At 37.8% G+C, this 27,487-nt stretch overlaps 1 protein-coding gene across 2 annotated transcripts in view; it reads right to left on the bottom strand.

Annotated features, from left to right (window-relative positions):
• The window catches only part of osbp2b (oxysterol binding protein 2b), a 115,255-nt gene extending 93,271 nt beyond the window's left edge, over nt 1-21,984 (bottom strand). The window contains exons 1-3 of one of the 2 annotated variants that reach the window (XM_055199040.2): nt 21,582-21,984; nt 7,131-7,339; nt 6,773-6,811 (exon numbers count right to left, since the gene is read on the bottom strand). In XM_055199040.2, coding sequence (XP_055055015.1) covers nt 6,773-6,811; nt 7,131-7,339; nt 21,582-21,880 — 547 coding nt within the window. In that variant the 5' untranslated portion in view covers nt 21,881-21,984. The remainder of the gene's footprint in view (nt 1-6,772; nt 6,812-7,130; nt 7,340-21,581) is intronic. The other variant, XM_055199041.2, reaches the window with a different exon arrangement.
• Nucleotides 21,985-27,487: the final 5,503 nt, after the last annotated feature.

Here is a 27,487-nt window from a genome sequence, read left to right as displayed (position 1 = left end):
GTAATAAACGTACAATATAAATATGTGTTTCCTGTAAATCAAAGCCATGACTCTGGATAATCAGAATCATCAGCTTTTCGGGATCTCAATGAAACAGCAGGATGGTGCTCGATCATTACTACATCCAGACGAGCAGCCAAAACAGCACAGGGATCAACCTGATGTCGGAGTGACTCAGATTGTGTGCAAACAAAGATAGCGAGCTGTGTCTAATGGGATGTGGAGGAAAAGAGAGATGGGGAGAGAGAGAGAGACAGAGAGAAAGAATGAAAAAGAGAACGAGAAAGAACGAATGAGACAGACAGGTGGGTGGTGGAGATAAAAATGCTGGTATAAAAATAGATGCAGTTATGAGCGAGGCTTTTAAAGCTCAAGGAGGTGCTGATATGAAAGCTTGAGATCAATGCTGAGAGTCTGACCCACTTCTCCTTCTTTCTCACTTCCTTTAAGAGAACACTCTCTTACATCATAGCTTAACACAGAACCAAGACTGTGGAAGAGAACCTGATTTTTGCATGGCAAATCTTGTCTAGACCAAAGCACTCTTGAACAAAATAGTATTTCTTTGAACATCTAAGGCTGTCACTATCTGTTAAGTAGTAACTTCTCACCCGGTATTATCAGTTTAAACTGCATCAACAAACAACTCTGCAGACATCTGCGACACACTATGCATGTGAGGGGATCAGTGTTCTGTGGAATGGATTTAAACATGGTAAACTATGTTAACAGAGATAAAATATAGAGCATAAACTAATCCAAAATAATCAATAAATGACCATGAAGATTTTAAAGAATATTTCTCACTAAATTTATATATAACAATTATTTAAGCACTACAATCTATATTTTGTTACTTAATTGTATCATAGTATTAATGTATTTCAACAAATGTCTCATTTGTATCTATTATATTCCGTGTGGTTAAACTGTATTTGTAATGCAATGCATGAGTAAATTATTATTGTGGTTGTTAAAAGTACATTTTAGAACTAACATACGTGTCAACGCAAACATGGCAGTAGTAGTATGTCTACGAATGTATTTATACTATGCACATATATATTATACACTTATCATGCTTACATTTTTAAAGGTCAAGAAGTAGGTACTTTAAAGGGCCCCTATAATGCCCATTTTAAGTGTCAGCTCAAAATACGCCACAGATCATTTATTATAGCATGTCCAAAATGCCCCTATTTTGGTGGGAGCAAAAACGTGTTGTTTTCATGTCGGTACATTTAACTCATTCCCGGCCAGCCATTTTTGAAAAGTTGCCCTGCAGCATTTTTTGTGATTTTCACGAAATTTTCACAAAATGCCTTCCAGGAAAAAATTCTTCTAAAAATATATAAACCTACAAATATATCAAATGAAAGAACAGACCGTCTGGTTTCAAACAAACAATAAACAAACAAAATGGGAAAAAAGTTTCATCCTATCTATATTTTTTCTCTGCTTAGAAACTCCTAAATATTGGTATTTTTCTTTAAAAAAAATTTTTTTCAAAAAGCTGAAATAATTGCATTTTTGTGAAGGAATTTTTTTAGAGATCAGATTTAAAACGATTATCAAAACATACAAAAAGTTTAAAATTAGTAAATAACGTTTTGGATTCAGTTTTTTAATGAATTGGCTAAGTGTGTGGTTAATCGCGGTATTGCAGATTAACATAAAAATTCATCAGGAACACTTTTTTATGCAAATGTTTTCTCTTAGCGTTTTTAAAAAAAGTTGCCAGCCAGCGCCAGCATTTTTCATGATTTTCACAAAAGTTTAATGCCTTCCAGAAAATGTTCTTCTTTAAATATTTAAACAAGCAATATATCAGTTGAAAGAACAGACCCTCTGCTTTCAGACAAAAAAAACGTTTCATCCTACCTTCATTAGTTCTCTTGTAATCACCTCTCAAACATGGGTAGGTTTCTTCAAAAACACCTAATTTTGAGCAAAAAGCTGAGATAATTCCATTTTTGCGAAGGACTTTTGATAGAGATCAGATGCAGAGCGATCTTTAAAACATACACGGAGTTCCTTCTCCTTCACGTGAGGCGCTACTTCCGGGTTGTATAAGTTGCGGAAGTGCGCCCTCTGGTGGATAATAGCCGTATTGCGGAAAGACGGAAAATCTCGTCATTGGCGGGGAAGCGTTTTCTCTTAAAAAACGCGAAAGAGTTAATTAAAGAGTTAAATGCAAATGAACTATACTGCTCCTCACTTCCTTACCAAAAAAAGTGAGTGCTTTCAGTTAAAATAAATCTGATTCTTCTGAATACAGTCTGAGACAATAATATCTCACTATTAAGATATGGCGGACAGCATACAACTCGCTGAGTGCAGAAACTATGATAATGAAGGTCTGTCAGTCAGTGGCTGTGGCTTTATCAGTGTGACCTCACATTGATAACGGAATCAAAACGGCATGTTTTGTTTTCATGGGTATTATAAAAGAAAGAGTGTGTGGATTCATTTTAGGGTGGTTGTGATTGCACATTGCCAACACACATTTATGGCCAAACACCTTGTGAAGGTGGATTTTGCATAATAGTGGCCCTTTAAAGTATACACTGTAAAAAAGATGCATAATTTTTGTCAAATCAACATATATTTTTAAATTAAACTATTTTATGTCAACTTTTCACTAGCCAAAACTTTAAAAAGTAGGTTGAATTGACTTGCAAAACCAAGATGTTTTAGCCTCATGCTTCATTTTTTTTTTACATTTTGTACACTTCTAATTGAAGTTAGGGTAAAGGTTAGGTAGGTTAGGTGCATGGTGCAGGGTTCAAATCACATTTCAGGTCGACATCACCTTGTCAGTTTTGCCTAGCATAGTCCTAGAATGTAAATGTACCTAAATGGACTTGTTACTTGTTATAGGTCATTACTGTCGATTTATGTTAAAGGCGGAGTCCACGATGTTTGAAAAACGCTTTGGAAAATTAGACGGGCCGTCTACCAAAACACACTTATAGCCAATCAAATCAAATAAAATGCCGGGTTGCGTATGTGTGGGGCGGGTCTATCAACAGAAGGTCGAGATTCTATTGGGGTAGGGGCGTGTTTGTTTAGGTGATTTCAAATATCAACATTGGCTTTCAAACATCATGGACTCCGCCTTTAAGGGAAAGCACACAGAAATGTGACTGGGTTGAATTTTCCAAACAACAGCATCAACATCACCGTGTTCTCCACACGGATGTAAAATTGTCATTCACAATTATACTCAAATATAGGAAAAAGCTAGAGCTGTGCAGAAATAGAAAGCTGTGGTTTGTTTGGTGTTGTGAGGAGAGAGTGGGCCGTGTCTGGAATGGAATGAAGAGAGGAGGCTGGAACACAGCCAACAGACAAGATTCTGACATACAAGAGAGATTAAAGAGAGAAATAAAAAAGAGCTCTGTTGTCATGTGAGTGTTTGCTAGGTTCTCATGAGAACTCAAATCACATGCCAAAATGATCTCTTTCGCCCCCTTGTGGTGAACCATTAAAAGCAGAGGCTTTCTCCATGTTGCAAAGAAATACAGTTAGGTCCAAATGTCCACTAGTGAAAATGCTTCTGTTTAGAATTTAAATTCATGTGTTTGGCAGAAAACTTTATCCAAAGCAACTCACAAATATGTAGGATTTTTATAATATAAAATCCAAAACCACTTTCAAAGAGTGGTGTATTTAAAGAGAACCTATTTCATTGCTAAAAACAAAGTTATGTTGTGTATTTGGTATAATACAATGTGTTTGCGTGGTTTATGGTTAAAAAAACATTATTTTCCACATGCCGTACATTTTTGTACCTCCAGATTTCACTCTCTTCCTGAAACCCACAGACTTGAAAAGCTCTGTGTCCCTGATTGGCCAGCTAATCTGTACACTGTGATTGGCCTGAATACCTCTGACGTCAGCAGGAAATGTGACGCTTCTTATCATGTTTGAAAGATTCGCCACAATGCAATGCTAACAAGAGTTAACTTACAGGCTGTGAGTCCAAAGCGGGAGGAATAATGTCGGTCTTGTCAACATCACCAATTCCAGGAAGTAAACTGTTGCCTACAATCCGTGTGTTTGTTGTAGTCCAAGAAAAGAGATTTATGTTGGAGACGATAACCCGCGTCATCGTTTACTTTGGGGTTTGTACCTTTTGCATATCGTTAACATGTACTATTACACACTTACACACTAAAGGAAATGTAAAAACGTGAATCAGACTCTTTAATGCAGTTGTGTACTTACATTAGCCCAAAAGTTCCCAAGGATTTGTAAATCCAGAAAAATTATTGTTTTAAATAATAGCTTGTCCCTTGTTTCCCTTGTAATTGTCGCCCTTTTAGTGACTAAATATCCACACTATCCTCAGTTTCCAGTTATAGGCAACACGAGTGGACAAATGCAGAAGTGGCGATATACATCATAAAACATGCAGCTGCATCGCAGTTAAATTATTACGATGACATAAAATAATGTGATCAAACATACAGGTAATAAATTATTAATTCATTACCTCATCCAACAACATGATTATCGATCTCATACGTCTCTGGATGGTAAAAACAACATCTCCCATCATTAAACCCTACTTTATAACGACATTAAGCTTTGCCTTTGTTATTGTGTAATAGCGACCTCGAGTGGTGAAAATCTGCATATTATGCCTTTAAAGGGCACCAATTATACAAAATCCACTTTTACAAGGTTTGAACAAAATGTGTGTTGGCAGTGTGTGTGAACACAACCACCCTACAATGAAAAAAATCTACTCACCCCTTCTTTTTAATCCCCATTTAATCAAAGCAGTCTCATTAGACATGCTGTTTTCATTCTCTTAGCAATGTGATGTCACACTGCTAAAGCCCTGCCCATGGCAGCTGACTGACAGTCTTGTATTACCATAGTATCTGCCTTCAGTGAGTTGGACGTTGTCTGCCATTTTTTTCTGTGCTTCTTTGCTAAATCAGATCTATTTTAACCATTTTAATCTATTTGGTAAGGGAATAAAGAGCAATAGCTCATTTGCACTTAACTCTTTCCCCGCCATTGACGAGATATCTCGTCAATCAAGAGAAAACGCTTCCCCGCCAATTACGCGTATTTCCGTCTTTCCGCAATACCGCTATTATCCACCGCTATTATTCCGCAACTTTTTAAACCCGGAAGTATTGCCCTATGGCAAGCTGCTGCATGTCCGTGTTTGTTTTAAAGATCGCTCTGAATGGGATCTCTATGAAAAGTCTGTCACAAAAATGGAATTATCTCTGCTTTTTGCTCAAAATATGGTGTTTTTGCAGAAACCTACCCATATTCAATAGCTGATTACAAAAGAACTACTGAAGGTAGATGAAACGTTTTTTTTTTTTTTTTTTTGAAAGCAGAGGGTCTGTTCTTTCATTTGGTAAATTGTATGTTTATATATTTGAAGAAGAACATTTTCTGGAAGGCATTAAACTTTTGTGAAAATCATGAAAAACGCTGGCGCTGGCTGGCAACTTTTTTAAAAAATGCTGGCGGTGAAAAAGTTAAAGAGCAACTTTTTACATTTGGGTAAGTGTTTCAATGCTACAATATATGATGTAAAAACATGTGAGTGCTGCCCTCTTCAGGTTGAACGATGGCTACTGCAGTTGAATTTTCCTATTGGATGTTGCGGTACTACGCGACGTAAGCGGTATGACATGACATAAGCAGGTTCAAGCTTACACGCCCTTGTTACAATCTCACCACACCCTTGGTACGAGCTCAGTTCGTTCCCTTTATCTCCGTTGGGGTCTGCCCACTTTTCTTGCATTTTTTAAATATTGCCAGTGGGTGGAGTCAGGCTCTGACCAGGGGTAGTTACTCTTTCATTTTATATGTCTTTTGTTGTAACTTGTAAAATATACACATGCAAGCATTAGTGTGAATTTGTCTTTCACAAACAGCAATAGAGAACTGCATAGGTTACATTTACATTGACTGCAATTATATGAATTAATACTGAACTGCTGTTCAGTCATGATGCCAAGGACAGCCGGAAAGGCTAATTCATCATTGGCTCCCTCTGGAATTTGTAATGGGTTTTAAAAATAGCAGTTTCGATTTTATAAGTAAAAAACGCTTTGTGGGTAAGTTACTTGTATATGGACTTTCCTGCTTTGTTCTACAAAACATTAAGTAGTTTACTAATAAATTGAAAACCTCTACTCTAAAAAGCTATTTGAAACTCAGGGAACTGATTTGACTTAAAAATGCTAACTGTCACACATGCCAACTTAAAATCCATACCCAATCCATATTGTTCATGTCCAGATAGTTCATGTTTCATCAGAATTAAGATGATTCTATATATTAAGCTTTGCAGTCCATGTAAACATGCATCTGAAGGCCATAGCATTTCACAGAGTATATCCCCAAATCTGCAAATCAGTTAATCAATCAATAAAATCATGCTTCATGCAGACAACATACCCAATGATACCATCTCTTCTGGTGCTGTCCAGCATTCATTTAATGTAAAGCATGAACAGGTCTGTGCTTTGATTCAAACCAAAGAGTAAAGCTACCAGCTAACAAATCAAAGTCCCCGACATCTTTAGAATAAAAGGAAAGATTTAATCTTTTGAAGCAAAGCAGTGACCCACATCAGATACTAAACAACAATCAATTTAAGTTAATTTCTGTAGCGCTTTTTAGGTATTCTCTGCCAGATCAGTCCATTGCAAATGCAATCATTCCCCATTTACTCTAAACGGCAACCAAGTATACCTGATGCAAAGCCTCTGAAAAAATACAATGACCTTACCAGAATGATAACAGTGTGCAGGAGCTGCATGGTCATTTTCTAAAAGCACAGAAATGGTCTATTGAAAAAAAATTTGCAGCTGATTTTTGTAAAAGCAGCACTTTATCTTGTTGCTCTTGAACGCCGAATCAAAATGCATGGTGGTCTTACTCTTGCTTTAATCCTGCCATGTATTTTCTTGTGTTAAATAAAACATGACATGTACCCTGACTAATATCAATTGCCTGGATAGAAAATAGCTGGCTGGGGACATTGCCAAGAGTAGATTTGCTCAAAAGAGACTTTGATGTGACCTGCTGAATCGATGCCAGGTAAATGGCCGGTAAAGACTAAAACTAGAAGATCTTTTTGCTCTTACCGGACTGATCGTTCATCATTCGGATTGCTTTAGCTTTGGCCAGCTCCAGTGCCGTGACCCATCTTTGCCTCTCCACTTCAGTGCTGGCTTTCAGATGGTAAGTGCGCCCCCCGCTGCTCAGCACGATATTGCAGGCATCTTCTGTGTCGATGTGCGCTGTGGCGAGGTTGATGGTGCCGCGACACGTGTGCGCCATCTCTGCCTGCGTCCTGCCGTAAGCATACAAGGACATGGGGGACAAATAAGACGATATGTCAGCAGCATATGATCAAAACTCAGACATATTACACGGAGAAAACCATCTTACATAGACAGTCACATGTGAAACGAACGGATTAACAGACAGATATTAACATAGACTGGTCAGATTGATGCTGGGGCACAACATAGATGAAAGACTGAGCATGTGTGAGTGTGTTTGAGTTTAATGATAACACAAAACTCAATACTGTGTGATCAGAGAATAGAGGTTAAAATGACCATTGTGTGTGCCAGCTGAGAACAACCACAAACAACAACAATCAAACAATCCAACCAGTGTTACAGCCAGAGAAATAGAACAGTGAGGGATGTAAACCCTGATAGACAGAGAGAGAGAGAGAGAGAGAGAGAGAGAGAGAGAGAGAGAGAGAGAGAGAGAGATACAGTCTCTTCAATAGGTTGTTGTCCTAAAGGACACATATTATGCCCATTTTTGCAAGATGTAATATAAGTCTCAGATGTTCCCCGAATGTGTTGGTGACGTTTCAGCTCAAAATACCCCATGGATCATTTGTTATAGCATGTCCAAAATGACCCTATTTGGGTGGGAGCCAGTAATGCGCGGGTCAATATATAAACAACCCGCACCTGACCAACGTTTTCAACAAACAGTAATTATTTTTAGTGCTGGGCAAAGATTAATCGCGATTAATCGCATACAAAATAAAAGTGAATTTTTGACTAATTATGTGTCTGTACTGTGTGTAATCATTATGTATATTTAAACACACACACACACACACACACACACACACACACACACACACACACACACACACACACACACACACATACATACATTTTAAAACATTTATTTATATATCCATTTTTATTGTTAATATATAATATAGAATATATAAAAGTATAAATGTAATGTAAATGTAAATGTTTAAATACATACATGTGTGTGTATTTATATAAACATAATAATTACACACAGCGCACACTCATATATTATGCAAAAAAAAAAAGATATGCGATTAATCTTTGCCCAGCACTATTTAAAATACCTACTTGGCATCTATATTTCAAACGACCCGACTGGCCGCGACCCGAATATCATAAAAAATATTTTTGGATGACTCGTAACCGCGGATGACCAGGCACCCGCTCAATTTGGATCAAACCACGCATCACTAGTGGGAGCCAAAAGCACTGTTTTCATGTGTGTATCTTTAAATGCAAATGAGCTACTGGCCTCACTCCTTTACCAACAGATAGTGAGCACTTTCGGTTAAAAATATTTGATTTATGTGAATAGCATCTGAGACAATAGTATCTTTAGCCGCATTAGTGCTTAAACATGCTAATTTAGGTAAAATTAACCAGTCAGTCAGTGGCTGTGGGCGGGGCTTGTCAGTGTGACATCACATTAACAAAAGAATCAAAGCAGTATGTCTAATAAGAGTGCTTCGGTTTAAATGGGATTTTAAAATAAAGGAGAGGGTGGCTTTTTTCATTGTAGGGTTGTTGTGTTCACACACTGCCAACACAAATTTATGTCCAAACACCTTGTAAAAGTGGATTTTTCACCTTAAAGTGTTACTTTAAAGTGAAAGGTAATATACTTTTTCATCAAGGTTTATTCCACAGGAAATGTTTTGGAAACTTGTATTTTCCATTTTTTTTATATCAGCTGAATGATTGACATTGCACAGCATTACTATTTATCACAGCTCTTTTACATTTGTTAATTATACTGTAATGTCTATCCTGCCTCATTATATCTTACAAATAAGGTATCATTATCGCGAATAAAGTCAACCCACTTAACTCTAATGTAAGCTGGCAGCTGTGTAAAGCAGCTGGTCATAACAGGTAAAAGTGTCTGGTTATGAGTGAATGGTCCTTTTTAGTGTAAAACATTTTAGGACCTGAATGGTCCAAGGAGCACTAATTTCAGTAAGCTTTTGAGACAGGCTAACAAAAGATCTAAAGCCTCACAAAACACAGCACAGTAGTCAGAGAAATACAGAAATATAATCTTAGCCTGTAAAATGATAAAGCTCAAAGATCACTTCCAGGTGATATATTTTATTAACAGAATTTGCCTTTCAAAGGAAACTTTTAAGGCACAGATAGATGGAGAACCAATAGGTGGGGTCGAAAGTACACTCTAAAAACAAACGGTGCTATATAGCACCAAAAGTGGTTCTTTGCTCGTAATCATAGAAGAACCGTTTTTAGTGCCATATAGCACCGGTGAAGAACCGGTGAAGCACCTGTGTAGAACCATATAGTGCTATGTAGAACCAAATGTGGTGCTATAGTGGTGCTATATGGCACCTATATGGTTCTACACAGGTGCTTCACCGGTTCTTCACCGGTGCTATATGGCACTAAAAACGGTTCTTCTATGGTTACGATTCAAATCAACCATTTTGGTGCTATATAGCACTGTTTGTTTTTTTAGAGTGTAAGACAGAGAATCAGAACCCTCTGTTTGTGTGTGTGTGTGTGTGTGTGTGTGTGTGTGTGTGTGTGTGTGTGTGTGTGTGTGTGTGTGTGTGTGTGTGTGTGCTGTATATACTGTATGTGTATTGCTGCTCTGGTTACCCAGTATCTGTTCCAGTATCTGTAATGGAATGTCAAGCTCTGACCTCTCAGAGAAACTGTGAGACGCATCCAGACAGAGATCTCTTACAAAGATACAGACTGTGTTTGTGTGACATTAATGTTTATTAATTCCCACATACTGCAGATCAGCTAGCAGAGCCCGGGGGTAACCATACCAAGGTCATGGGGTTGATTCCTAAGGAATCCACATTTTATTTTTACACACACCCTAACCTAACATCTAAATGTGTTACATAACTATTGGCTTCTATGACACTCACAGACGTACAGAAATAGTATATCTTCCATATAGAGTTGTACTGGTACATGCAGACAGATACTGTACATACAAACACATACAGAGCAGTACAAATTGATTATTGTCTTGTTGGGTGTTTATTTTGATTTATACCATGGGGGCTGATGAATGCTTTATTCTGATTGGTTGAGAAATGTTCCAATTAGGCCAATTCCAATTTTAAAATGCATTAGCACCTTGGCTGTGCATTATTTTCATATAATAATTCAACTGCCCGTCGTCAATTATTCCTTGTGTATATTTCTTATCGTATGTATTTCTTTTATTTATTATTGTATTTTATTTTATACATTATGTAGCATGTACTGTCCAAAACCAATACAGTATTCGGCTTTGTAAGTAAAAAATATGGAGGTAGAATACACTGTAAAAAAAGATTTGTTGGTTCAACTTGAAAAATTAAGTGTTTGTGCTGCCTTACAATTTAGAGTTTATTCAACTTAAAAATATTACAACAAGTTTGAGTTGAATTAATTAAGTTATTTCCCAGATACAGGACACTATCCTTCTACAGTGAGTGTGAATTGCATGGCTTTCAGGAGGCTGATGTGGATGGCAGGGCTCCAGACAAACTTTTTCATTAGGAGCACAGTGGCCCCCAACTGAAAATTTTAGGGGCGCAACCAGAAAATTTAGGGGCACACACCGTAAATTAACATGCTAACCAAATATTCACATTTCTACTAATTTCCACTGTATTACTAATAAATACTTTAATGATAAATGCAGAAAGTACAATGTGCGGTTTCAAATTCAGTGTCACAGTCACATCACCAAAAAGGTCAATTTAACTGGTCGCACATGTGCGACTGGATGTTAAAGGCGGAGTCCATGATGTTTGATAGCCAATGTTGATATTTGAAATCACCTAAACAAACACGCCCCTACCCCAATAAAATCTGGACCTTCTGTTGATAGACCCACCCCACACATACCAACCCGGCATTTGATTTGATTTGATTGGCTATAAGTGTGTTTTGGTAGTCGGCCCGTCTCCTTTTCCAACGCGTTTTTCAAATATCGTGGACTCCGCCTTTAAGTCCAGTGACCCACTTTCAAATTTTGGTGGCAAAATGCCACCATTTGGTGGCAATCTGGAGCCCTGGATGGGGAGGAACAGTGACAGATACACATTCAACAAAAACACCAAACATCAATGACCATATTCACTCCATCCCTGCAATAAAACAAGCTCTCTAGAGCTGAGAATTCATGCTCAAAATCTCTCAGCGGCCAAGCAGCCTGATAAAGGAAAAACATGGGCGGTATGAAGGAGGAATGAAGGGGTAACAGGAGGGATCTTAAATTAGACTGTACCCACCTACAGGGAACACACTGGATGACTACAAGTGGGTCAGAACTGAGAAACTGAAGCCAAGATGTGGAGCGACAGTACTATAAGGGTATGGGAAAGTGAGGCATGGACAAAAACGAAGATCATACGAGAGATTTTATTTAAAAAGAAAACAGGTTCATAAACCATCAGACTGGGAAGAAAAAGTAAACTTAAGTGTGATAGTAAATTAAAAGATTAAAATAAAGAGGTCGGATTTAGTAGGGTGTTGTGATGAACTAAATCATTTAAAAAAGCTTTTAATTAAAAGGCCTTCATATAATTGCAATATTCACATATTCTGAATGGCCAACATAGTTTTACATGTGGGTGATTCCTCCAATGCCAAGTGTATCAACAATTAATCTGTGTGATAATCTCTTTATGGTCACTGTAAGTAACAGCACATTCATTCTCCCGAGTCCCGACTCTTAAATTGTTCTGACACACTCGCATTCAAAGCAGGACAGATCCAGCCCCTGGGCTGAGAAAGAGAAAGATGGCACCACATTAAGAATTAGAATAGGTTTACTTATTCTTCTCTTGAGAAAACATGTTGACTGATGCAAGAAACATATTCTCATTTGCAAGAGTCAAACACACACAACATATTAGCGTTCACACAAACTGAGACTATTCAAAGGAGAAAATAGCTTAAGAAATTATGCAAGTGTGAGTTACCAGTTAAACTCCTTGTCTGGTTTCTCAGACAAGGCTTAAGGCTAGTCCTAGACTAAAAGACATGTTTGAGATATCTCCACTAAAAACAACTTGCATGTACAGATCTTAAAATATGCCCGTTCCCTTGATTTGTCTTAAAATACACACCAGTAACATGTTATTCTAAAGATACGTTTATAAAAAATGCTTAAACGTCTTAATTTAAATAAGGCCTAGTCTTGGCTTTAGCTAAGCCTTGTCTGTGAAACCAGGCCCAAGGGTTCATATGACATTCCAAAACGCCCTACTGCCCTCGGTTAACCTCCGATATATAACTGAGAGAGAGACTTAATGTAATGTTATCGCACCTCAAGTGTCATCTGAGAGGGCATGAAATAGGACCAGGGTTGCCAGATTTTCACAGCAAACCCGCCCAATTACTACGAATTACACATTCTGGGGGGTAAAATTTGCATTTTTGGCACAGTTAATCTGCTAAAATGTGCATTCCTGGGGCTAAATATCACATTATTGGAGTCACTTCAACCAAGGGGAATGAAAAACAGCCTCGAATAGAACACGTTAAAGAAATAGATACCAAAGACATTACACACCAAACACGCTGATAAGCCGCTTGAGTTTTTTATTATTATTTATTGATTATATTTAATATAATTTTTCAGTATCAAAATTCTGTCAGAATTTTTCATCCTCATGTCATATATGACTTCATTTCTTTAGTTGATCAAATATATTAAAATGCCATAATGTTATCTTTTCATATGAGAGCCAACATGGCAAAGCTGTAAAAGGCGCATAAATACATCATTTAGGAGCGGTTTCCCTGACAAAGCTTATCCTAGTCCCAAACTAAAATGCATGTTTGAGCTGCCTTAACTTAATAACACCTTGCCCTAATATATCTTATATTAGTGTCATTGTTTCGTCTCAAGATGTACACCAGTACTGAATTTTGTAAGATATGTTTGTAAAACTATGGGGTGGTTTCCCGGACAGGGATTAGCGTAGCCTCTTATGGAACGGCTGAAATTCCACAAGGGGGCGCATATGTTCCTCAGACGTTGCACAATAAACGTGACATCCAAATATATTCATTATAAATCGTGAAAGAAAAGTGAGATTCGAACGAATGTCTGTTAGTGAACTAATTGTATACACTATTTATATTGTAATTCGGTCAGAAACATCAAGATTGTGAGATGAACAAATCGTTTTGGATTAAAAGGCTTGGGTATTCCATTTCCTTAGACTTTTGGGGATTTATGAACAATTTGTTTTGAACAATTTCACCGAAGTGGATAAAGGGAAGATTTTGAAGGTAAGTAAATATCCTAAATCGGGGCCGCCCGGTTCAGGTAACTAACAACTAGATTACAGTTTTATGACTGCTAAAAATCATATTATGCTTTGTGTGTGCGCTTAATGGAATCCCGAAAGTCTACACTGTAAAAAATGTCTGTAGAAATTACAGTATTAATGGGTATTACTGGCAACTAGCTGCCAGTAACTTACTGTAGATTTTACATTTATGTTATTTACTGGCAACATTTTGTTCAAAGTTGAATGAACATAAAACATTTTTTTGACTTTATCTTCTACAGTAAGTTACTGGCAACCAGCTGCAAAATTACAGCAAATTTTTTAGAGTGTAAGCTTTACAACGATGTGCTGCATGACCGTATATTTTGAAGATTTAATGCTTCAAAGTTACAATGACATAATGCAGCCTCACGTGCAATGTAGGGGGTGTACCGTGTATGGCACAGTGTTCCTTATCAGGTTAAGCCAGGATTAGGCCTTAGTTTAATTAGGAAATATAACTAGTTTTAACAAACATGCCTGACTAAAAACATTACTGGTGTGCATTTTAAGGCAAAACAAAGGGCACTGATGTATTTTAAGATATGTCAGTGAAAGTTGTTTTCAGTTTGAACAGCTCTTACATTTATTTTAGTCTAGGACTAGTCTAATCCCTGTCTGGGAAACTGCCCCTATGTCCAATATAACCAAGGCCTAGTCCTGAATTAATCTAAACCCTGTCTGGGACACGCCCCTTAAAGAGGACTTTTCCCCAAGACTTTTTTAAGATGTCAAATAAATCTTTGGTGTCCCGTATGTGAAGTTCCGGTTCAAAATATCATATAGATCATTTATTATAACACGGTTGCCACTTTGTAGGTGTGAGCAAAAATGTGCTGTTTTGGGTGTGTCCCTTTAAATGCAAATGAGCTGATTTCTGCACTAAATGGCAGTGCAGTGCCGTGGTTGGTTATTGCAGATTAAGGGGCGGTATTATCCTCTTCTGACATCACAAGGGGAGCCAAATTTTGCACATACTTGCAGAAAATGGTTTACCAAAACTAAGTTACTAAGTTAATCTTTTTGACATTTTCTAGGTTGGGGACCCAATTATAGCACTTTAAAATGGAAAAAGTCAGATTTTCATGATATTTCCCCTTTAAAGAATCCAAAGGACTCCAGTGGATTAATATTAAAGCAACACTAAAGAGTTTTTGCTCTTTGCTCCCCCTACAGGTTGGAAGCGGAATTGTCTATTACCACTGTCGTAAATAATGTAGCCTACTGCAGTAAAGCAAGTTTTTGTAGTTTTCACTCTAACTACAGGACCGCGACCCGACGGTTGGAAACTTCATTAGTGCGGTTTTGGCCGATAGAGGGCTGCAAAGCGATTGTGAAAGTGACGTTTACCCTGTTTCGAGTGGAAACGTTTTTGGAAACGTTATTTTAAGGTAAAAAAACTCTTAAGTGTTGCTTTAATAAAATATGGTCTCACTTTAATAAATGTTAAATATCATCGGTTCTTTTGTGTCTTGCAACTAGCTGTAATTTTTGCTGTCATGAAACACACAAGAACCGCAAGTTTTTCAAGTAAAAATAAACTACTGTATGCAAAATCACATGGCTTCAATGAAAAAAAAATCAATAACTGTTTATAACATCATACCTCAAAATTATACATTAATACTGAACATTTTAAATGTTAAATAAACTGGTTTAAGTGTGGTCATTGCTACATTGTGCATTCCTACAATCAGATCTGGACAATTTTGCAAGTTTAATCTTCATTAGACAACTACAGCTTGAGTAGGCAAAAAGACAGTACTGTGTGACTCATAGCGAGGAAGCAGGGAGGGGGTGATGGGGGCTGTGACCGTGACCGCAAACACTGCATTTACTAAGCCCATTACATTTTAACGGGTTATGATGGCAGAACTGTATGGGGAGGGGGGTTGTGCTCTCTATTGCTCTCTGTAAAACTAGTATATCAGCAAAACACGTCCTGTAAAAAGACTCCAGGCATCTGTTATGGTGAGGTGACAGCAATATTGCGTAAGGGTGAGTTTTGCAATTGATGGTTCTCCCTGTAATAATGTACTAATTCACAAGTTCGCCTGCCCATTCAGTCTTAATAATTAATGGTAAATGAACTTGGCTTGCAGTCCTCGAAAGGAACTCGAACACAAGGCTCGGCTCGAGCCCCAAATCAACCCTTGGTAATACAACTGCACAGAGCAAAAAAAGAGCAGTGAAGGAAAAGATGAGGAGGAGGAACATCTGTCGCTGGGATGAAGTGGAGATGCATATGTGAAGAGCCCAGATGCAAAAGCACTTAAACATCACCTCCGTCAAAACTGGGATTGCTCTCGGCACATATCGGACGATCATCAAACCCTTTCACTTCAAATCCACTTAATCCTGCCCTCAGGCCATTCAGAAATACCGATATATATCTGATTATATCTGGAATCATTCACAATCACGCTCATGTTTAGCACAAACTTGTAAAGTCTGTGCCAGCTTGAGTACATGGCATGCTATCATTAAAGCAATATGGGAATTTACCAATTACTTAGAAACTCTGAAACTGATGTTCATTTATCAGCATAGCCCTACATGTTTTAAGACCAGTGTGAGAATTTCTCATAAAATGACCAATTGCTGTTTGGACTGATATCAGCTAAAAAGCGAAAGTGCTGATACAGGGCCACCCAGCGATTCAAAGGCTGCTGTTCTCTGCATTTAAGTGCCGTAGGATGTTGTAATCGTGCACATTTAGCAGCATGAAGCACATTTGGCTGATAGATTTGTACAAGTGTTGACTTGCAATATACTGACCACTAATGGAATAATCAATTTTAAGACATAAAATACAGTATAAATCTATCTTCTGTATGGGGGTGTGGCACAGTTGGTAGTATGCTGGGCATGCAGGCTCAAGTCCAACTTATACTCTCAACTGTGCTGCATATAAAGACATAATAGCCCAGAAATCTATCAATTTATATTTAAAAATCCGTTACCATTCCAAAGTCACTCCTAAGAATAATAAATAAATTATTCATAATCTAATTACTACTGTCAATGTACAATGTGTGACAATGTATATGTATATGCATACATTAGCGCAACATGTTATCCAGACACTCCTTCGTGTTGGCTATGGGCACACCACTGCCCGAGCTCTCAGATGACAGCAGATATAGACTTACACCACTGCAATCACCTTCCACCATAATAGACTATTAATAAAGAAGAGCAGAGTGTCGCTTTCCACCCCGACTCTCCAGAGCGGGTGAAAACCTTTTGGCCTACTGCGTGAGGAGTCAGCACTGCCACAGGGGCTATCCCATAGAGATACTGAGCGACCTGCATTGCTTCAGTGCTCTAACAAGAGCCTTTGCTCTTATTTCATTAGACGCTTGACTCCTGGTGTACTTTGGGATGTTATCATGATGACCCTCGTGACCATCTGATGAAGACTAGACTGTTGGTTTCACAATAAAGTTTGGACAACCAGAGATGCTGCACTGTAAAAAAATTCCGTAGCTGGGTTGCCGGTAATTTACCGTAGATTTAAATTTATGTTATTACAGGCAACAATTTGTTTAAAGTTAAATGAACTTTAAAAGTCTTTGTCTTTACAGAATGGAACTAGAAAAGCGGCATCAAGCAAAACATTCTGCACAAAATCTGAAGCAAAAAACTGAAAAAGTTTGATGATGATTTCTGGTTCCCAGAGTGCTTTGCATGAGGCTGTTACTGTATGGTTTTGTTCTGTAAAGATAAAGACTTGTTGATATTTAAAATGTATTCAACTTTGAACAAACTCGTGCCAGTAAATAAACATAAATTTAAATCTACGGTAAGTTACCGGCAACCCAGCTGCAATACCATTGTAATTTCTACAGATTTTTTTTACAGTGTGGCATTTAACAACACTAAAGGCAAGCACACTAAATGGTTGCAACCCTTTAATCCCTTTTTAGTAGACATAATTCTCTGGAACAAGTCCAAGATATCTACCTGTAGGTAAAAAAAATGGCATGCAGACAAATGTATTGCTAGATGATTGACAGAAACTAGACTGTTACTAGATTGGACTGTTACTAAAAATTGGTATTGAGTAAACCCTACTTTCAGACTGTGAAAAGATCCAACACAAACTTGTTGTAATGCAGATGTGCAATACTTTTAGTTTGATATGGAGCAAGTATTTTGGACAGGACTCAGGAGCATCTGAAGGCCTATGTTAAGCGATATTCCCCCAAAATTACCACCAATGGGAACTGTACAACATTGTTGCTCAATAAACATATACCAAACAAATGATATATATACAGCGCGGAAAATAAGTATTTGACACATCAGCAACTTTATCAGTAAGGGGATTTCCAAGTGGGCCACCGACACAAAACCCCCACCAGATGTAGCCATCAAGCCAAACATTGAATCCATACAAAGAAATCAGAACATCCAAGTATACAAGTTGAGTCATAATAAATAAAGTGAAATGACACAGGGAATAAGTATTGAACACACTTATTTAATACTTTGTAGAAAAGCCTTTTTTTGGTGATTACAGCTTTTAGATGCCTCTTGTATGGAGAGACCAGTCGTCTGCATTGCTCAGGAGTGATTCTGGTCCATTCTTCCACACAAATGGTCATTCAATCTTGAAGGTTCCTTGGGCCTCTTTTATAAACTTTGATCTTCAGTTCTCTCCATAGATTTTCTATGGGATTGTAAGCCCTGTAAACCCTGACAAAAGGTATTTATAAAGCTAGCAGCAAATGGCTGAATCCACAGGGAACTGCTTCCTAATTCCTGTTGAATTATCATTTGAAACCTTTCTCAAAGAATTCACATCTACCCCATTGGGTGCGACAGAAGAGTCCCACCCTACCACACTTTCTCGTCCCCCTCTCCTCAGGCTCTCAAAGCAAACTGTATATGAAATGCTACATGCACAAAGAATGTGAAACTGGTTTTGTTTGGTGTTATATGAAGTGTTTTAATGCAAGTGGTACATTTGGGTTTATTAATATGACAACAGGATTCAATGTTAATCTGTAAACTTAACCTAATGTTGGGAGACAACTCCTACTTTAGACATGTTGACCAATCACCCACTGTATATATATTAGGCAACACCCCTGAGCTTTACAACAACCAATCAGTACCAAATTCCTATTTTGTCTCTCTGGATATTTAAGGGAATGATGTAAAATAGTTCATGGGGGTTTTTCTGTACATGGAAACTCACCCCCATGATGCTGTATCTTTGATACAGCATCATGTATTTTATTTTACTTTGAGAAATCTGTAACCAGATATTCATCATTTGCCAGGTATGCATTATTCTCATTTGATTATATTTGTTTCTTCGTATTTGAATTGGAATGTAAATTGGCTTCTGAATTATGTTTTTCCTACCTGGTTAATAAATTGTTATGTTTGATTTTATTCTGTGTTGCTCGGTAAATGTTGACACTGCAAGTAATATCGTTGTATCCGTAGTTACCGTAAGGACTGAAATCAGGCTAGGATCGGCCCAATCCCAGTTAGATAGTGAATAATACATCAGCTGAGGATTTGTGAGATACGAATAGCAATTGGCGTTAGTTTAAGTGTACTTAGAAGCGTGGAAGCTGTGTTTCCGTTAAGAGTAACATTTCTGATTACTCTAAATAGGGTCAGCCTCAACATCTGATTCTGTTTATTTCAATATTATTCTACTCATTCATTTTGATTAGAAATAATTATTGTAATAATTAAATGTCACCTCTAAGGGGACTAAATAAAGTATGTTTAAAGTTGAGCATGCAGAGAGCGGCCACTTAAGCGTATAGTCCAACCTCTGGCAGCGACCAATACTGATTCGCTTATGACCGTTGACCAGTATATTAATTATGAGGCCCGTACTAGGATCATGTGCGACTGTGAGAACCGAATGAACGAGTGTAATACCAGAGCTTTATCAGAATAAATAAACAAACATCCATCTAAATTCTGTAAGTTTTAAAAGTAATAATCAATCCGATTTGTAATATAATATAAACTAAATCTTTGTCTTTGGAGTCAGATAAGAGATAAATATAACTAAATAACGCCAAAACGTCATCTGCAAAGCGCCGGAAAGACAGAACACGCTATAACCCTTCGCCATGCCTTTGGTTTCCGCCATTGGGCCAACGGATGGATGGGGTCACATTTTCACCCCCTTACAGGATTTAGGTCAGGTGATTTGCCTGGCCACTTCATTGCTTACTGGTAGATGGCAGCAGATTTTTATACAGAATGTCCCGGTACATTTCTCCATTCATCCTGCCTTCAATAATATGACTGCCAAACAGTTAAATTTTGCTTTCATCTGACCATGCTATAGTCTCCCAATATTCCACAGGCTTCTCCAAATGCTCTTTCGCAAACTTTAACCAAGCATTATAAGATTACAGAGGTCTTGCGAGAATTCTTTGCTTTTACCCATCACGAAGCACCTTGTTCTCTTCATGTGTTCAATACTTATTCCTTGTTTCATTTCGCTTTATTTATTATGACTCAACTTGTATACTTAAATGTTCTGACTTCTTTGTATGGATTCAATATTTGGCTTGATGGCTACATCTGGTAAAGAATTTGTATCAATAGCCCACTTAGAAATCCCCTTCCTGATAAAAATGCTGATGTGTGAAATACTTATTTTCCCCACTGTATATATATTTATATATAAAGTATCCAATGTTCACCTAAATGCTTCAATCAGTACCAAAACCGATTAAACAGAATTTACCAAATACAGAAAAGTCTCTCTAAGGGACCTCATGTTATCCACCTGTCCTCTGGATGCACAGTGAAAGATGAAACATGATTCCCTTTGTTGGCTTAAGAGCCTCTTGAACAACAGGTGTTAGTGGCCAAGCACGCAGGTGACACATGTCAAGGTGGTTTAATTTTTAAAGAGTTACTGTATTACATCATACATGGGCTACATATCATTAGATATCTTGGTCCCTGTCATATAACACCTGACAGATAAACAACACAATGATTTAAGTGTTGTTTGTCAGTCAGAATATAGATATACATTTCATTGGTTGTTTGTATTGTCATTGTGTAGTTACAATACTAACTGGTATCCATTTCCCATGGTAACCACAGTTTCTGGCAACTTCGTGTAATAGGACAACTATTGTTACTGTAAAAAACTATTATAAATGTATATGATCTCCTTTGAACATTTTTGAGATTTTTAGACTTTCTGTCACGATTTAAAAAATATGTTTAATGGTATTTGATACCAAATTGCAGATTACTGTATTAACTCTATCAACGGTTGCCATGGTAAATGTTTGTGTTCAGGATTGTTTCGTGGCTAAGCTAACGTTGGCTAACACATCTGTACCTGACAGGAGCTCAAGACAGACCACACAAAATAATTACTATAATAACATGATACATATAATATCATCAATTGAGCAAAAATTTAAAGACACGCCCACGTGCACGCGCATAAAGTCGGTTGTCAGATGATAAAAATGCAGTGACTCTCATGAGCGTCACAGTGCATCGCCGTATGACAGCATCGGTTGACGTTAGCAAAACCGCTAGCTGAAGCGCTAATTCCAATACAGCACATTTCTGTCATTTTACTGATAATGTCAGAGTGAGACTGGCGTTAATCTGTTCAAACTTACATTTAGGAAGCTGGTTTAAAAAAAACACTAAAATTTGTAAAGTAAAATGAGGTTAGGTTTTTGAGAGGTAACAGCATCTGTCAACACTAGACAAGCAGTGATAAAGTGTACGCATGTATGTGCGTTTGACAACTTGCTATATGGCCCGTATCGAGATCCCAAATCTCTGCACGCTTCGGTCATACAAACACACGAAAACAGCAAATTTTCGCGCAAAACTGTTAAATACAATTCAGAAATTAAAATTATTTTAAAATAGTTGCTTGACATGTACGACTGCATTTATTCGGGACGAAGCCTAATACCTGTAATAGGACAGTAGTCCATTGCTGAGCACGAACCATCTGCGCTGGTAGCCTTTGATATAGTTAGTCCATTTAAAAAGCCAGCCTTTGTACGTGTCCGAGCCCGGGACTGGTGTCCCGCTCGCTGGCGTGGACGCCACACTCTTGCCCTGCTCGCTCATCCTCCGCTTCTCCCGTTCAGACTGATGCTGCTGTCGCCGCCGCCGACGCCGCTGCTGTTTACAGGATAAGCACGGAACCGCGGTGAGAAAGGACACGATCCTACCGGGGCCGCTGCAGGGAGCGGCAACTCTCCCCATAAACTTACCGCCGATGCACTCAGATGAACGGGCTGGTGAAGGAGGAGAGTCTGTGGTAGATGGAGAGAGAAACAACGCACTCCCCCGCTTTCTCTCCTGGATAACGGAGAGATGGAGAGCAGCGAGCGACGACCACTGGCGTGAGATGAGAGCACCTACTGTACTCTAACTACATGGGGTCATCATACTATACACTGGTTTATTATTGTTACACTGTAATTTACTGTAAATGGCAGGTAATACAGATTCAATTTATAGGTCTTTTTTTACAATTTTGCATTATTGCGAAGCAGCTTTACAGTAAATTATTAGCCTAAAGACATGGATAAAGTAGAGAGACATGGATAAACTATATATATATATATATATAGGCCTATTGGATCGATCCAATAGGAATACTTATGCACAATTATTATGCATATGTTACCATTTTATAATACATAACCAATTGCAAAACATATAATTAAAGTTTTCTAGTAAAATCACAATGGTTGGTCTTTTTACTGTCATATTTTTATAATTTTTATAAGGATCACATTATACATTAACATTATATTTTTGCATTATCCTTCATTAAAACATGAGTAAATATTTAATAAATTGTGCTATTTCTGTATTTAAAGGGAAAATATTATGCAAAATGTTAACATGTTAACAGGGTTCAACTCAGTTGCATAAGACATACTGTTCTGATTCTCTTGTTAATGTGACATCACACTGATAAAGCTCCACCCATGGCCACTGGCTGACTGGTTAATTTTACCCAAAAGCTTTTTTAAATGTGTTTGTTGGCACATTTTAGCGCTCATGCGGCTAAAAATACTTTTGTCCCGGACTGTACAGTATTTACAGGAATCAGATTTACTTTTAACCAAAAGCACTCACTGTCAGTGGTATAACGAAGTGAGGAGATGTAGCTCATTAGCATTTAAATATTCAGTTTTTCCTGCGTTTTCGAACCTTGAATTGTGTTTACGGTGCACAATATAACATGTTGTTATGTTTCGTGTGAAAAAAACACAATTACTTATCTCTAAACCGCTGTTTTTACAGTCCTAAAAAAAGCTGATGTCTTCTATGAAGTCCCTCCTTCAGAAATACGTAACGAGTTCTGATTGTGTAGCTGGTTTATGCCTGGTACACACCAAGGGGCGGTTTCCCAGACAGGGATTAGACTAGTACTAGACTAAAATAAATGTATTGCTGTCCAAACTGAAATCAACTCTCAATGAAATATCTTAAAATACATCAATGCCATTTGTTTTGTCTCAAAATGCACACACGAAATGTTTTTAGTAAGGCCTAGTCCTGGCTTAAGATAATCCCTGTCTGGGAAACCACCCCCAAAAGATTTTTTACATCTTATAAGATTTTCAAAATGTGATAGACCACAATTATGAAGATAAATGTTTTTTACATCTTATAAGATTTTCAAAATGTGATAGACCACAATTATGAGGATAAAAATCCTAGATTTAAACACTTTGCTCCTATAGTGTGTGTTGTGCCATGATGTGTCAAAGACATCACACCACCACACACGAACAGATTTTCGGATATCGGACCAAAATCAGCTCAATTATCTTTTGGTGTGTACCCAGCATTAATGTGTTGTGATTCGACAGCATCTTAGCTTAAGCTGGTTACACACCACAAAATATTCTGGCTGAATTTGGGCCGTTTTTTCCCCCTTGTGACAATCTTAGGTAAAGTCCCGATCGTCTTTGTGGTTGCACCGATTATCTTAAGAGATTTTCGTGTGTTGCACGGTGTGTTAAGAGCATCTGAATCTGCTCGGAAGCACGTCAGGGCCGCTCCGATCGCAAATCAGTGTGGGTAAAGCCCCGAGGACACAGCACACACATGCTGTAGATTGTCATGTGAAGCAAAACGATACCCAATCGATCTGACAACGAGTTTTGACGTCGATCCGACGTCGAGTTTTGACGTCGATCCAACGTCGGGTTTTGACGTCGATCCAACGTTGGGTTAGAAGTCGATCCGACGTCAAGTTGTGACGTCGGGGCGATGTTGGGTTTTGATGTCGACTTTGGGTAATGATGTAAATCCAACGGTTTTTAGTCACTCTGAAATTGGGCTACAGCGTTAATTCGTTGTTAGTCTATCGTCGAAGTTAATCTGATGTTGGGTTATAATGTCGGTTAAACATTTGGTTTTGACGTCAATCTGACATTGGGTTTTGACATCAGGTTTTGATGTAGGTTTGACATTGGGTTTTGACAAAGTCTTGCAAACAGTATCATTATATTATAAATGCTACATATATAGAAAAACTATATGGCATGCACAGTCCAAAGTGAGATGAACATCAGATATGTAAAAAAGTATTGTATTCAATAATGACATTTCTTTATGCCCGTTGTTTGCCATGTTTGTTTAGTGTGAACTAACTTGCGTTGTTTCTGAAGTTAATCTGATGGTGTGCTGTCATGACCACTTAGTGGCAGTCTACACACTATGAGGCAGTTTCCCGGACAGGGATTAGACTAGTCCTAGACTGATATAAATGTAAGAGCTGTCCAAACTGAAAATAACTTGCACTGACATATCTTAAAATACATCAGTGCCTTTTGTTTTGCCTCAAAAAGCACACAGGTAATGTTTTTAGTAAGGCATGTTTGTTAAAACTAGTTCTATTTCCTAATTAAACCAAGGCCTAGTCCTGTTTTAAGCTAATCCCTGTCTGGGAAACCACCCCTATAGGAACAAACGTGTTAAATCGTCATTTTTTCATCATGTTGATGTTCTCTCACAGTTTGAAAATCTGATAAGATTTTGAAAATATTTTGGTGTGTACCCAGCTTAAGCTGACGAATTCCTGTGGGCAGAGGTAAGTCAAAAACGTATATTGATGGCATATATCTGGGAAGTAGAGAGATGTAGTCCAAACCGGCCAGTCTCTGGTGTCCTTGAAAAGCGAATTCTATTGCTTTTTGCTCCCACCCAAATAGGGCATTTTGGACATGCTATAAGAAATGATCTGTGGGGGTAGTTTAAGCAGAAACTTCACAGACACACTTAAGGCACACCTGAGACTTATATTACATCCTGTAAAAATGGGCATAATGTGTGCCCAAAAAGGTGTGGTGAAAGTAGCTTGGCAATGCCATGTTTCTCTTTGTGTATTCCAGTGTCAAAAATAAAGAATTAGATCAGGTTTATCTTTTATTTCAGGAAAAGAGGTTTTTACATTGTAAAAACTGTCGTTGTAAAATGCTGTACTTTATCTTTTGTGTATTCATTTGATGTAAGCTAAGTGTAAAGGTGTTGTGATAATTATTTATATAAAGGACAGTTTAATAATTTAATATACAGAATAACACCAGCAGTGAAACTGCATCATTCAATGCTTTACGATCTCCCGCCAAATGATGGCGCCACAGAGCTACAAATGTGAATCAGACAAGCGATTATAAAATATTCAACCCAAGAAAATAACTCAAACTCAGGCATTGTTTGAAAGACTTTATTTATTTTTTCATTGCTGAAACATTACGACTACTAAAAAGAAAAGCAATCATTTGTTTCAATTTTAGAAAAAGCAGGTAGCCCTTTAAAATCTAAAACACACAACAAACTAACAATCCCACACACAAAAAATCCATATTCAGCATGTCTGAAACCTTTAACATGACTACCACAGTACACATTCCAGAAGTTACAAGAACATGACGTTGCTACATGTTGTCTGGTCATCACTCCACAACCATAGCACAAAACACTGTTTGGCATGCAACATTTCAGTCCATCTCTGCAGTTTAATACCAACCTGACTGTTTCTCCATCACTTACACTTAACATGCTAAGCTAATTTCACACAACAAACAAACAAACAATAAGAAAATAATATTAAAAAGAACTTACAAATTACTATTACAAAGATCTGCTTGTATTCACTTACATACATTAGGAACATTAGTGCAATTTACCCCTGAATGATTTTGGTTTTGCCAATTAAAGCATGCAGCTCCATTTAACAGAAGACACAAGTCTGTTGAATATTTAAATGATAAAACGAAACAAATCTAAAATATGACCTAAGAGGCTAACTTCTCCAAGCATCCATCCATCTAAACTCTTTAAGAGGTGTGTACAAGTGCATAGATGTCTGTCAGAGGTGCATTTGTGAGAAAAAAATAAAATGTCTCCCATGCACACTTTGTCTATGAGAAGATTACTGCATGTTTTGACACGGGAAAGCTTTTCAGGTGGATACGGAAGTATGCAGATTGGCCTGGGAAGTTTTTGCCATGACACAAATCGGTCTGCAGGCATCAGTTATCTCGGTCTAATAAACCTTCTTCCCAAGCTACACCATGTATTACCTTAGGATAGAGTATATATGACAGGTGTGCATCATCATACACATCACAGCCAGCCAATCACACAGCAGCACATCTTTGTTTTAGTTCATTTGAAGCTTATCGTGCCTTTTTAGATCAGCAGAAAATACAGTCATTTCTCTGTAGACATTAAAGCACTTCTGCTTTAATGTATTCTGCATTCAGATATGCTCTAGAGAGGAAGAAGTGGATTTCTCTGTCGCCCACCGTCTTACAGACTGCAGCCCACTGCGGTAAAGGAAATAACCTCCTCTGCATCTGTTTGTATCTGTGTGTGTTCCTAATTCAGCAAAAATCTTCGGCTTTATGGGGAAGCCCAAAATATCTGCTAGCTTTATCGTCACTTTTCCCAGCTTGTTCCACTGTGTAATATTTTTATAAAACCTCACTTACTCGCCAGAGGAAGACTTTATTTTGTGCCTTGTTTCTTTAAATGTACATATTTATATTTAGGAGGTAGGAGGTTTGCCATGGTAACTTGATTTAGCAGGGCATCTGCTGAGGAGCATGTACGGTAGTTGTATTGTATATGGTGCATAACAATAACAATACTCAAGGTGGATAGAAAGAAGCCCAGGGTAACAGCCTTCTCCTGCCTTGAATACACAGTGAGACCTAACACTAAACGAGAGTGATGTGTATGAAAGGTCATCTAGAGAAGGTCAAATATCAGAAAGGGCTCATTAGAAAGAACGATGCTACTTATTTGACAGATAGCTACTGGCTGAGGACACTGTTGAAGACGGACGAAGACATACACTTTACATAATAGATTTTCATTTGTTATTATTATTACTACTATTATTCTCTCTTTTTACTCTGCTTAAGCTTATTTTTGTAATTTCCTGCTGTGCCTCACATTAAAAGTCCAGTGTGGGTTTTTAGCGGCATCTAGTGGTGAGATTGTGAATTGCAAGCAATTTCCCCTCAATTTCGAAACGCAAAAAGAGAAGCTACGGTAGCAAACATGTCGTCATCTGAGACAACGTAGGGATGATATGCGCTCTAAAGAACAGTTTGTCTGTTTAGGGCTACTTAAAGGTGTAGCAGAGGATTTTCTCGAATTTTAGGAGGACCAGTAGTCTTGATGATCTACCCGGAAAAAGAAAATCCTCCGCAATACCTTTAAGAAACATGGTGGTGCCTCCCATGTAAGAAGACCCGCGGCGTATGTAGATAAAAACGTCTCATTCTAAGGTTATAAAAACAATACAGTTCATTATTTAAAGTTTTTGTACACCAC

Source organism: Misgurnus anguillicaudatus, chromosome 22 (assembly GCF_027580225.2).
Source record: "Misgurnus anguillicaudatus chromosome 22, ASM2758022v2, whole genome shotgun sequence".
NCBI classification, from domain to species: Eukaryota; Metazoa; Chordata; class Actinopteri; order Cypriniformes; family Cobitidae; genus Misgurnus; species Misgurnus anguillicaudatus.
The sequence above is the reverse complement of the archived record's forward strand: the minus strand, read 5'-3'. Positions and strand labels throughout refer to the sequence as shown.